Source organism: Balaenoptera acutorostrata, chromosome 17 (assembly GCF_949987535.1).
Source record: "Balaenoptera acutorostrata chromosome 17, mBalAcu1.1, whole genome shotgun sequence".
NCBI classification, from domain to species: domain Eukaryota; kingdom Metazoa; phylum Chordata; class Mammalia; order Artiodactyla; family Balaenopteridae; genus Balaenoptera; species Balaenoptera acutorostrata.
The window spans coordinates 69,861,833-69,876,242 of record NC_080080.1 but is presented as its reverse complement, the minus strand read 5'-3'; the positions used below and the strand labels follow the sequence as shown (position 1 = coordinate 69,876,242).

Sequence of the window (14,410 nt, the reverse complement as noted above, 5' to 3'; positions counted from 1 at the left end):
CTTGAAAAAGTGTGTATACACTGTATTTTCTGAAATAGATATATAAGTTAATACCCAAGGAAAAACTGCATTATAAAAACTCTAAGATTCATTCTCATAAGATGAATCTTCACGTAACAACAATCTCAATTTTGTTTTGCAAATTTAGGTTTTCATATGTTGGGTTTCCTCCAAGTGGAACACAGCTCATCTTGCATTTGAATATGTTCAGTACTTTCAAAAGCATATCTATATTTACCTTGTTTTATCCTCATAATCTCCCCATAAGGGACAATGGAGGTTGAAATAAACCTGATCTCTTTAAAAAAAACAGAATATTACTACAACAATTTTAATGAGAATCTACCATCTATGCACAGACAGGAAATTTCTTAGAAGTATTTCCCTTTAAATTCATGCTTACAAAATTTTTGTATATCAAATTTACTTTACAGAAATAGTAATCACAACTTAAATGATTTTTATGATATCTGGTTCCATAAGAATTTATACTTCACACAGTCATCTAAATAGTACTTAAAGAAGGAGAGTCTCAGAGAAGTAACTGAATATACAAAGTCTTCCAAAATTCTCTAACGTCAATTTAAATGTCTCATCATTTAACACTTTTGGCTTGTTACAGAAGCAAAAGTTCCACAAGTTTTTATTTTAAAGTCTCTTTTATTTGTAGTTCCTGAAGATAATGAGAAAAAACTATCTAATAATAGTAACTTCCTAGTTTTGCCTTGCATTATTTTAACACACATATGGCAAACTTCTAAAACTTGACAACATATATGCACCAGAAATTGTTTCCTGTCCAAAAATATGACCCAAATTTTAAAAATTTTCACTTAAAATACCAAGACCTTATTCTGTCTCATTCCCATAATAATGTTCCACATGAATTTTAATAGCTACTGTAGAACCTTTATAATAAAGGATAATATCAAAACTCTGGGAAAATAATGATTTATCCTTCCTGTGAGCTAATGAATTATTATTCTTGAGTTAGGATTAAATATAAAAATTAAAATGTAACCTGCATATCATATCAAACATAATATAAAGGCAAAAGTTGACTAGCATAAAAGTATTTCTAAAATATACCATGTCCCAACCAAAACAATATTTTAACAAAGGACAAGCTGGAAAAAAAAATCCATTCAATCAGTAAAACAAACTACTGTTTTTAAATACTGAATTATTTGAAGGTAAAAACAAAAGACCAAGAAACGGTACACTTGCACAATACATGCATACATGGTTGGGAGATTCCCTAATTTCATTTTGCTAAGGCTCTGGAAATATTTTAGAATGACATAACTGTTATTCTAGTTCCAAAGATGTTGAGAGAAAACTTTAGGAATATAACAATAACAGATATATTGGAAAAAAAATACAAAAGTTAAAATTTCAAATGTCCTAAAATATAACTCCTCAAATATAATTCTTCTTGATCGCCTCTTTAAAGTACCAAAAACTTAAATGGCTTAAAACCATGTAGACAAAGTATTTATTTAGAGCTTTCTTTTAAGATAACCAAGTTCACTATTACGTATGATATACACAATGGCTAAATTATTGTGAGGACCAAATTAATTCAAGACAATTAAAATCATTCATGGAACTACTTATTATACATTCCTTGAAGGCAGGAGCTTATGTCTTAATTTGATTTTGCATTCTTAGTGCTTACCTAGTGCTTAGTAGTACTTTGTAGGCACATGTTACATGATAATACACAAATATTATTTCACATTCTAAAAAACTTTCCAGTGTATTAAAACATGATTTAACATGAAACAAATGAAATAGCCAACAATGCTTAAATGCAGAACATACCTCAATCTGCATCTTCAGATGCGTCTTGAAGTTTGACAACAAAGTAAGAAATATGGAAAGGGAAAGCTCAAAAACCTCTGGAACAGAAGAAACTCCATTTTTTGAGAGTGCAACACACAGATACTGCTTAATAGCATTAATAAACATCTCATTTGTCCTGAAAATAGGTCCTGCATTCTGCAGAATGGATAGAAGTAACTGCAATGAAAGTATCTTGGATCGTAACTCATGAGACCTAAAATATAAAAAAGAAGGCACAGTGTATGGACAAGTTTAGCATTACGGTAATAATAGGTTGTTCCAAAGATATTTCCTGTACCACATAATTTCACAAACCTTTACATGGAAAGAAACAGAAAACTCTACAACATAAATAAGAAAGTACAGTACATAAATAAGCTTAGCCACTAATAATGGGTAGTTGCACTGATGTTCTCCTTCTACCACATAATTTTCATGAACTTTTTAAATGGGAAAACAATCACTCACACATATTTAACATCAACCTACTGTTCCTTTGAACAAGAAAAAAAAATTTAAAGATTTATGCCTTGTTCCTTTCTTTCACAAGTATATTTCACTTTTTAGAAATCAACATGAACTTCTCAGATTAAGGGGCATATTTAGTATAAATAGGTTCCAATGTACTTTTTTCCTAGTTATACTACTCAAAAATCCTAAACACTAATAAAAAGTTTTGGTGCATTACCAAATTAAAGCATTGCTTCAAGCTTACTTTTTCTGTAACCATCGAAAACTCTTTTTTTAAAAAAATACATACAAAGAGGCTTTTAGAATACTTGTACCTCTTGGTAGCTTACCCATTTATTCTAAATACGTATTTTTATATAATGAAAAGCTGAAAAACACATTTAAGCTTAAATTGAAAATTGCATTTTTCTGATCAATATACTGTGCCACACTTCTGATCACTATCTAGAAGTTTAATGATTAGATTTCACAAATACAATTTTTCTACCATCGAAACAGGTTTTTTAAGCCCAAGAGACCAAGGAGATTGATCCCAGGCAAACTTTTCAAATGCAGAACACATTTAAATGCCCTAGCAGTTGGTTCTTTTCTTTATTTATTCCAAATTGTACTCAGTCACATTTACACCGCATAGTAAACTTAATTGCTCTTGATTTCCACCTTAAAAATTTTATGGTTTTAAGTGTCAAGTGATTCAAGGACCTAAAACTCTAACAAGGAATATTTAATTTTAGGTAAATAGAAATCACAAAAAATACTGCCATCTTTGAAATAAAACTGGAACCAATAATACCATGAAATAAAACTGGAACCGATAATACCATTAATACACAGTCATGTTTCCAAGAGGCCTATGCCTCTGAATCTAAGAATACGTACGTGCAGCAAATGCAGTATTACAAAACAAACAAACAGAAAAACAAACCTTAGATAAATCAATTTAGAGAGAGTGGGAGTAAGACTTTGAATAATAGCTATAGGAAAACATGGAGTGGGCCAGGTATTCCCCCTTCACGTTGAGGCCTTCCAAGGCTTATCCACTACTGCTACTTCCTTAGTCTACCTCACATTTATCACGCTTTTTGCTCAGTTCCAATAGAAACTAAAACCCGCAGCTTATCATTCTCCAACACATGAGTTTTCTTATAAGTACGTTTTATCTTTGTATCCACAGCATCTAACAAAATGCCTCGTTAGTATGTGCTCAAAATAATTAACGGATTCATTCATGCACTCATCTAAACATTAAGTATCTACTATGAATAGGGCATTAATCAATGAAGAGATGATCAAATGATTGTCTGATAACACAATAAAGTATACTTTTGACAGGCAAAAGAAGCTGGAAATTACAGGTCTGCAGTTTTTCGTGGGGTAGTTTCAAATTACCATTCAAGCTTAAAGAACATTTCCTGGATAATCATCTTAGCAAGGCCACAAAATATAAAGAGAAGCAAAGACAAAAAGGAAATTATGTAACTACAAAAGATCATTAATTTTGGCAAAAAAATCATTCAAGATAGAAAACCATATATTCTGGAAAAAGAACAGTTTCTAGGGGTGGAAAATTTGATCTCTTTCAGGATTCAATTCCAATATTTAATGACTGGTGGTCAAGAAGGTCTTCTTTACGTTCAAACAAAATTTCCTAATATCTACAACTTAAGCCCACTATGTAGGAGGATAATTTACATTTTTTGTCACAATAATCTTTTGTAATACTAAAGGTCTGATCTGGGAAAACTAAACATCTGAGGCTTTTAAGGTCACCAACATTTTTAAATCATGGGAAAAATGGCCTTCAGCACTAGCACCAAATTCTGAAGTTATTTTCTCCTTAAAGTAGGTCTTCATCAATCCAGAATGATAGGTCAAAATTGTCATTCCCCCCCCATAATGAAAATAAGAAACTGAAAAAATTTCAAATATATTCGTATAAAATATATAGGCTATAATCAAGTTTATATTGTAATTCGAACAACCTTAATCCTTCTTCTGTAGCATTTGTATTTTCAAAATATTTCTGACTCTCAGGATTTGGGCCTAAAAAGATAAGAGTTTCAGGCTTCTGGGCCTAAAAAATGTTTCTCACTGAATCAATACAATGTGACAAAATAAAATCGTAGAAAGTATGACAAATGTGGTTTCCCAAAACTTCTAAAGTTTTTATTGTAACTGTCTCCAGTCTTCCTTCTCAGTTGACACTCAGAAACTGAAATGCTCTAGAGTTTTAAAAATGAATTTCCCCCTATTTCAATATCCCTTCTCAAAGTCACTCAGGCCTCTCCAAGCTGACTTTCTCCAGAAAGTTCTCCTAAAACTGACATGCTATATAATACATAATGCTGCAACATCAGAGAAGCAGGGCTCTTGAATAACTCCCAAACTCAACCTCGAGCAGGAAGTACTTGCACTGGAATCATTTAAACAGAAAGATATATGACAATTTATGACTTAGAAAAATGGCACTTATCTACCGTTTAAACTAATATAATTGATGGGAAGCAGACGAGTGACGCCTATGTTAAAGTATTTCCTGCTCCCCACGGGAGAAAGTTATCATCTTAGTGCATTTTTTCAGACCTTAATGAATATGTTATTATCTTTCATTATGACTTTTAAGATTTATTTCTCTTAGGTTTTATTACCTTTCAAGTAGTAGCTTTCAGAAGCCTAGCATGAGGCTACATGTAAAGGGCTACATTAGTTCCAATGTTACGTACAATATTAAAATAATAATTCATTTAATCATTCAATACTTTTTGAGCACCTACTATGCACCAGGCACAATTCTATAATGCTGTTGGTGTGCTTTTGGAAGACAGTGTAAGGTATCTACTCTAGCAATTTTGAAACTCACTGTTTTTTAGTACATGTTTTAAAAAGTAAAATAACCCCAAAAAATACTTTTGAAGGTCCTAAAAGACAAAAAGAAAAGAAAACCCAAAGACTATCTTACAGTAAGGCTCAAGATTAAAAAGCTGCATTTGTCAGGCAGAACAGCTGAGGACTTACTTTGGATCTGGTGGTCCATCCGACAGTGGTTTCATTGACAGTTTACACAATGACCTGAATACTAGAAAGGCATCCTTTTGTAAAATGTGGGAAAACTTAGCACCAGGTGAAGGTCCTGAAGAATTTCCAGATTCCTAAACAAGTGAACACACCATGTAAATAAAGGCATTTGCCAGTGCAAATCATTTCAGCCTTCTATATATTTAATTTGATTCAGTTATATGTGGGGTTCTACTGGAAGGAAAACTAGATGAGGAATTTGCCATATTGTTTTTCTTTATTGTGACATGCCACCCCCATCCCCAACAATAAATACCTTAAAAAATGCATTCTTTTAAAATATTCCCTCGTTGCCACCAAACTCTTAAAATTTACCCATTTATATTATTACTAACAAAACCTAGCACATCACGCTGTGACAAGATACCTCATCCATGGCCTAAACTATGCTTTCCACTACCTGTCACTGTGTGTTTTATGTTTTTGTCCTATTTTATGTTTTATCTACTCTGCGCAGATAGACATAAGACAATGGAGACTGTTAAGGCAACATTTAAAAGTTATTAACTGATAAAGGTCAGCAAGTCCAGGAAAACTTCCCCCTATGTATGGGGCAATGATTTAGGGTAGGACTCCCTTATCTAAAAAGATAAGGAATACACAAAATATAGGGTAGGAAGGATGAGGAGGACCCTATCACTACCACAGTATGGATTTTATTGTACTGAACAAAGGTAAGATGAAGTTCCCTAGATTTCCAGAAGCTCTTTCTCCTCCTAGTATACTCGAATTATCCTATAAATATGTGATAAGAATGTTCTTGTTAAATGTAATTTGAATGGGGGAGGAGGAAACATGTGAACACATATGAGACACACCTTAGAGTTGGAAACATAGCTATCAATATTTTAAGGGAATAAAGTGCTCTGATTTATATCAATGGAAAAAAAAAACAACTTTTTATTTACTCAAACTGAAATCAGCCAGCATTATCAACTGGATATATTCACCACAAGGTGTTGGTAGCAGCCTATCAATTTGTAAGATTAAGAGGATTTTTCCTCTATTTCTACCTGAGTATCATTGGAAGAGACAGACAATCTGTCATCAGGTAAGGACGGCGTATATGCAACAGAAATTGGTGTTCCTGGAATTCCATTTGCTTGAATATTTTCACTGTCACTACCATCCTCTATGGTTCCAATGTTGCCATCTGCACTTGCATTTATGGTAGTCCTTTCTCCCATATCTAAAACGGTAAGAAGAAAAAACATGCAAACATATTTAACTTAACTGAAGTGCACTGAAAAAGCATAGACTATTTAAAATGGAACAGTGGCAGAAAAGCAATGTGAAGTAAGATGTATTGGCACCACTTAAAGGTTAGCATACTGACTAGTAAGTATGCATTTGGAACACATCCAAACATGATCCTTAAGTAGCTCTGGCAAAGGAACACACTCAGCTGATGAAAGGCTAACAGAATGTGCCAAAACAGAAGCTTACTTTGAGTCTATATTAGCATTTACTAAACTGAGTCCTAATGAATGCTAATGCCTTAAGATATTAAAAGAAATTCTTCAAAAAAATTCCATTTTCAAATAAGTTTGGAAAATGATGGAAAATAGGTATCTTTATCATAGCCTTTAATTTGCTAATATGCATTGAGTTCTCCAAAGAGGATATATAATACGCAGTGCTTCCAAAATTTATTTTACCACGAGATCCCAACCCCCTTTTTAGAATATCTACTAATACCTCTAATAACATATATTCTTTGGAACACAACTATGGAGATAATGGCTGTGAATATTCTTCAGTATGTCACTCTGAGTAATCTTACTTGTGATTAATATACACAGAAATAAATGACTTCTAGTAGAACAAACATAGACAATGCAAACAATACCAAGTTTCAGAACTACTCTAGGTGTAATGTATGTTACTTTAAAAAAGAAAACTTCATAGCAGCACTATTTACAGTAGCCAAGATATGGAAACAATCTAAATGTCAATAGACAGATGAATGGATAAAGAAGATGTGATTGATATACACATATAAAAACATTCCAAAAATGGAATACTACTCAGTCATAACAAAAAATGAAATTTGAAGCAATATGGATGGACCTAGAGATTATCATACTAAATGAAGTCAGTCAGAAAGAGAAAAATACCACATGATATCACTTGTATGTGGAATCTAAAACATGACACAAATGAACTTATCTATGAAACAGAAACAGACTCACAGACATAGAGAACAAACTATGGTTGTCAAGGAGATGGGGGAAAGGGGGAGGAAGGGATTGGGAGTTTGGGATTAGCAGATGTGAACTATTATATAGAGAATGGATAAACAACAAGGTCCTACTGTAAAGCACAGGGAACTATATTCAATATCCTGTAATAAACCATAATGGAAAAGAATATGAACTAAAAAAAGAAAAAGGAACACATACATGTCTGTGGCCATAACTCAGTAGCTATCTGGCAGGAAACTGCTCCTTTCATGCTGCCAAGTAAAAGCAATTACAGGCTAGCATGAGGGAAATACAATGTACTAGAAGGAGCACAGATTTTGGAATATGAAAGACCCCTGCTGTTTCAATCATGTCTCTACCATTTAACTGGAGAAGTTATTTCACCTTCTTCATAAGCAGCAAAGATAATAATGTCTATGAGGAATCACCAAAACACACACACGTGCACAGTACATAAAGAATACAATTGGTTCTCAATAAGGGGTAGTAGCTATTATTAATTTTGCTGATAACTGATAACATGTGCCCAATTTTTTAACTGATTTGAGTAATAAAAGGAGTGTACCTGGTAATACGCTAATGTCTGACACACTAAATACTATTACAGCTTTCTATATATATGTAAAGAATGCTTATATATATGTAAAGAACTCTCTGGAAGAAGTCACAAAAATTTAATAATGATTGTCAGAAACTGATGATTGTTCCCCAAAGCACTTATTCCCAACCTTTTTCTCTGTACCCAATTACACCTCTTTCCACTGCCCCTCCTCCCCCTTCCCATAATAAACAACTTCCACCTTCTACTTAAGCTAAGCAGATAATTTAACATAGGCGTCCTTACTCTTCCTCACCTACCATAAAGTTCCTTAACACCAACAATCATCTTTTTCTTCCCTCTCGTTTCAGGGAAAAAATAGTCCTTCCCATTTCTAAGGTGAATCATTCATTCACCCTCAAATCCATCTCTTCTTGCCTTCGGCAGTGTCCTTCTCCCCTGGATATTTTCTTGAAACATTACATTTTCAGTTTGTGCGCATGACTGGCTCTTCCCCGATACTCAACCAACACACTCATATCCTCTCACTCTAAAGACACAACCTTCCTTCAACTCCTGCCACACATCTGCTACTGTCCATTTTTCTTTTCTAAATCAAATTTCTAAAGAAATAATTAATATTCATTGATAATACTTTCCTTCTTAGGAAATTTCTCAAACGAATTGAAAACATTCTCTTATTTTATTTTCAGGCTTTGAAGCCAGACATCTTTGGGTTGGAGTCTTCACTTTACCACTTCTTACAGGTTAGCTTAATCTCTCAGTGCCTCAATTTTCTCATTTGTAAAAAAGGGAATCGTAACAGTACCTAAACATCCCAGAGTTTGGGGAGGATTAAGTGAGTAAACACAAGTAAAGCACATAAAATCACTGGGGATACAAAGAAAGTACTTAAGAGTTAGATATTATTATTCTCTGTTTTTTTCCTCTTATTCTCCCTCTAATTGTCCCCTAAACATAAGTGCAGACTTCTGTTTACAAGGTGGTGAGTTGAGCCCACTAATTTACCTTCTCCTTTCACAAATCCCACTGAAATTACTAGGGAAAAAATATAAACAAGAGAAATAGTCTTTAGTAGCACTGGAAAACTAAGGAGGGTATAATCAATAGACCAAAATCTTGAAGGAATTTCTAAAAATTAAGATAAATTCATGGGAATTCCCTGGCAGTCCAGTGGTTAGGACTCAGTGCTTTCACTGCCATGGCCTGGGTTCAATCCCTGGTTGGAGAACTAAGATCCCATAAGCCACGCAGCACGAACAACAACAACAACAACAACAACTAAAGGTTCAGATGGAGGAAGAAGGGAAAAGCCAATAATGTTCACATGCCTGTGACTGAACACATGCAAAGGACAGAGCTACCTGAGAAGTGGTTGAATTGTACCATGTGGGTTCCAATATACTCCAAAGCCTAGATAGAATGCCAAGGGCTACAGGGTAGGAGGGAAGAGAGCTTGGGAAACCAGGCCAATGTCTACCAACAGAGCTGTCAGCAGCCACGATCATCTAGAATGTATTTGAGCTCAGCCTGTTAATTAAAGTGGAGGATTTGCTTGGTAGGTCTCTTAACCTAAGAAGTAGGGCAGGAGGGGAGACAGCAGTATCCCAGCTAAGGGAGAAGAGACAGTGCTGCAGTAAACACTGAACAAGCTAGTACAGCAGTGAAATCTAAAGTTCTAGGCTTCCACTCCAACCACCTGTTTCTACTTAACTAATGTTAAATAAAGCCCTAACTGAATGAAGGCAGCCTAAGATTTCCTGGCAAAGGCTGGGAGAATGGGAACAAACCAACAAGTTTGAAGGACGCCCGCCCCACTCCTGACCCCGAGGCTAGAATATATAAAATGTTGAAATAGCATTTATCCCAAGCTTTACATGGCTTCAGTGTGTGCTTGTAACACAGCCCAAGGACCACTAGGATCACCCTCTGCTCAAGGGAGGCATCTGCTTCTTTTAGTTAAGTTCTCAGCTGGGAAATAAGGTCTGCCTTTGGATGGCAGTTACCTGGCAGACTCTGGAGAGGAAAGCCTCATGAGAAATGGAAAAGCAGTGCACGGAATTACTGAGAAAGCTCTTTATATACTGATCAAATCTAGTCTTTCTATTCTTTAAATAGACAGAAATGTAAAGTCTACGTTCAAAAGTAAGGACAAAGGTCAGCAATCTGAGCAAATGGTTTCCTGGTGAAACATTTTACAGCTGGAACAATTTTAATTAGTACTCCCAGAGATGTGTGAAAGAATACTGCATCAATAAATAAGCGCAAAGCGCTATGAAAAAAAGGAGCTCAAGAAAAAATAGGGGTTCTGGGAGACAAAAACAAAATTACTGAAATAAAAAAACATACACTGGGGGCTTCCCTGGTGGCGCAGTGGTTGAGAATCTGCCTGCTAATGCAGGAGACACGGGTTCGAGCCCTGGTCTGGGAAGATCCCACATGCCGCGGAGCAGCTGGGCCCGTGAGCCACAGCTGCTGAGCCTGCGCGTCTGGAGCCTGTGCCCCGCAACGGGAGGGGCCGCGATAGTGAAAGGCCCGCGCACCGCGATGAAGAGCGGTCCCCGCACCGCGATGAAGAGTGGCCCCCACTTGCCGCAACTAGAGAAAGCCCTCGCACGAACCGAAGACCCAGCACAGCCAAAAATAAATAATAAAATAAATAAATAAATAAATAAATAAATAAATAAAATTTAAAAAAAAAAAAAAAAAAAAAAAAAAAAAAAAAAAAAAAAAAACATACACTGGGAAAAGCAGTATAATGGACATTAATGAATAAAGTATTGGAAAGCCCCTTGTAACATTTTCTCTGAATGTAGAATCATAAGACAAAACGATGGAAATTAGGAAAGATTGTCAGAGCAATAAAGGATATGATGAAAAATACTCAACAACTGTATATCGTGTGTGATGTGGAAGGGAAGAATGGAAAGAAAGAGAATTAATAGCTAAAAACATAATAGAAAAATCACTAGAATGATGAAAAGTTATGAAAAGAATTCAACAGCTAGCCCTGATTTAAAAAACAAAAGTAAAATTACACCCAGGCACACACACAAAAAGATAAAGAGTATCTTTTAATGAACTAGAAATACAGAAAACTTACTAAACTTGATAAAAAGTATCCTCCAAAACACAAAAGCAATCATCAAAGCAATCATCAAACTTATGCGTGAAATACAGCAATAATGTTAAAAACAAATGAGGATTCTTGCCACCATTAACCCTACTCAACATTTTCTTGAGGTTCAAACTAATGTTATATAACAAAACTGAGAGAACAAAAATGAAGTGTAAATATTATAAAGGAAGAAACAAAGATCAAATACCATTACTCACCTAGAAAACCCAAGATAACCAAATGAAAAACATTTAGAAACAATTACTAAAAATAAACTTACTTTTTGAACTTAATGAACTGGTTCTAAACTTTGTGTATACATTTAATAAAATGTATAAAAAACTGATGGAGAGGGACTTGCGCTATAAAGATCAACATATACAATAAAGTTAAAATATTTTAAACAATTCAACCCTGGATAAGAATAAACAGCTCAGGGCTTCCCTGGTGGCGCAGTGGTTGAGAATCTGCCTGCTAATGCAAGGGACACAGGTTCGAGCCCTGGTCTGGGAAGATCCCACATGCTGCGGAGCAACTGGGCCTGTGAGCCACAACTACTGAGCCTGCGGGTCTGAAGCCTGTGCTCCGCAACAAGAGAGGCTGCGACAGTGAGAGGCCCACGCACCGCGATGAAGAGTGGCCCCCGCTCGCCGCAACTAGAGAAAGCCCTCGCACAGAAACGAAGACTCAACACAGCCATAAATAAATAAATAAATAAATAAATTTATTAAAAAAAAAGAATAAACAGCTCAATGTAACTGTACAGAAAACTCCAACAGAATCATTTTGGATAAAACTGGGATTTCAAATTAATTAGGAAAGGAAGTATTATTCTAGGTTATAACTAGCTATCTAATCTCATACCAAACAGAAAAATAAATTTCAGATGAATTAAAAATTTAAATTAAAAAAATGAAAACAAAAGTATTAGAAAAACATGGTAGAATATTTTTATAATCTTAGGGTGGTAAAATCCATTCTAAGCAAGACAAAAACAGAATCACAAAGAAAAAGGCTTTATTTGTTACATTTTTTTGGGTATGGTCAAATATCTGCTGAGAACAGTAACAATAGAAGCAAAGGTAAACAAAACAAAACAAAACAAAACAAAGACTGACTGGGGAAAAAATATTTACAATACAATGAACAAGGGTTAATTTCTTAAGATGAAGAAATCTTGAATTAAGGAACAAAAACCCATCAAGAGGGAGGGGATATGGAGATATATGTATACATACAGCTGACCCACTTTGTTGTACAGCAGAAACTAACACAACACTGTAAAGCAATTATACTCCAATAAAGATGAAAAACAAAAAAAAGAACAAAAACCCAAAAAACTGAATGGAAAAATGGGCCAAAGATAGGAATAGGCAATTCAGAAAAGTATAAATAGCCCATAGACACTCAGCTGCACCACATGAAATTGCCAGTATTTGACCTACAAAAATAATGACTGCTTCCTATGTTTTTACCATGCAAATAATCAAAGAAACGTAAATTAAAACAATAAGATATACTCCATCTATTAAAGGGAAGTTAAACAAAGCACTGTATATAAATCTTAAATGTTCATACATCTTGGTCAAGTATTTCTTACCCTAAAGAAAAGTGCAAAATGATATCTATAAAATGAATGCTCCATGAGAGCCATGCAAAGCAAAAACTAGTAAATAACCTAAATGCTAGTATTAATAGGAGATTATTTAAATAAATTATGGACCACCAATATAATTAAGTACAATATGACATGAAAGGAAAACTATAATTTAGTATGTGACAATAGCAGATTATAAAACAGTAAGTACAGTATGTTCCCATTTATATTTAAATATATGAATGCAGACATGCATGAAAAATATGATTAAAAAAACTTTTTAAAGAGCAAAAAACATCATATCAAGGTCAGAAGACTTGGGCAAATAAGGAACTGAGAGAAAATATTTGTAAAATATATCACAGAATCCTAATATATAAAGGATTCTTTGAAATTATGGGGGAAAAAGGATAAAAACCTGACAGAATGAACAAAAGACATGAATAGATGACTCCCTAAAAAAGATATACAATGGCCCTCAAACAAAACAAGATATTTAATTTCACTCGTGGAGAAATGCAAATTAAAACCAAAGTAAGATACAATTCTCACCTATCAGGTTGGCAAAAATTCAAAACCTTAAACTCCACTGGCAGCTTGGAGAAAAAGGCACTCTTGTATGTTGCAAGTTAAGAGTGCAAAACAATACAACACCTATGAAGAGAAATTCAGCAAAAGCTAACATACCTTCACATTCATTTGCCACTTGACCTAGTAATCTTACCTCTTTGAATTTGCCCAGAGGATCATCTCCACAAATATGAATACAGATATACATGGCTATTCACTGCAGCTTTATTTGTAATAGCAAAATACTGGAAACAACCAAAGTTCCTGTCAGCAGGGGACTGGCTGAATAAACATATACCCACATAATAGAGTATTATGCAGAGAGCCAAAAGAAAAAAGAATAAGAGAAATCTCTATCAACTGAAATAGAGGGATTTCTAGTATACATTAGGTGAAAAAAGGGGAAGAAACAGAAGATATACAGTGTTCTATCAAAAAGAAAGAGAAATAATCATAAGTATTTGCTTACTTCTCTGGGAAACACACACACACACACACATTATAAACCAGGGGTCCCCAACCACCCCCCCCAACACCCCGGGCCACACAGCACGAGGTGAGTGGCGGTGAGCGAGCGAAGCTTCATCTGTATTTACAGCCGCTCCCCACTGCTCGCATTACTGCCTGAGCTCTGCCTCCTGTCAGATCAGCGGCAGCATTAGATTCTCATAGGAGCACGAACCCTACTGTGAACTGTGCGTGTGAGAGATCTAGGTTGCAAGCTCCTTATGAGAATCTAATGCCTGATGACCCGACGTGGAGCTGAGGCAGTGATGCTAGTGCTGGGGAGCAGCTGCAAATAGATTATCATTAGCAGAGAGGTTTGACTGCACAGAGGCCATAATGAATTAATTGCTTACAAACTCATATCAAAACCCTATCAGTGAGTGGCAAGTGAGAACAAGCTCAGGGCTCCCACTGACTCTGCAATATGGCGAGTTGTATAATTATTTCATTATATATTACAACGT

General features: G+C 34.9%; 1 protein-coding gene across 2 annotated transcripts in view; it reads right to left on the bottom strand.

Moving 5' to 3' along the window:
* Window positions 1-14,410, bottom strand: part of ARFGEF1 (ADP ribosylation factor guanine nucleotide exchange factor 1) — a 146,295-nt gene that overhangs the window by 54,933 nt on the left and 76,952 nt on the right. For both annotated transcript variants that reach the window (XM_057531943.1, XM_057531941.1), the window contains exons 8-10: window positions 6,405-6,580; window positions 5,332-5,465; window positions 1,825-2,059 (exon numbers count right to left, since the gene is read on the bottom strand). In XM_057531943.1, the coding sequence (XP_057387926.1) occupies window positions 1,825-2,059; window positions 5,332-5,465; window positions 6,405-6,580 (545 nt within the window). The remainder of the gene's footprint in view (window positions 1-1,824; window positions 2,060-5,331; window positions 5,466-6,404; window positions 6,581-14,410) is intronic.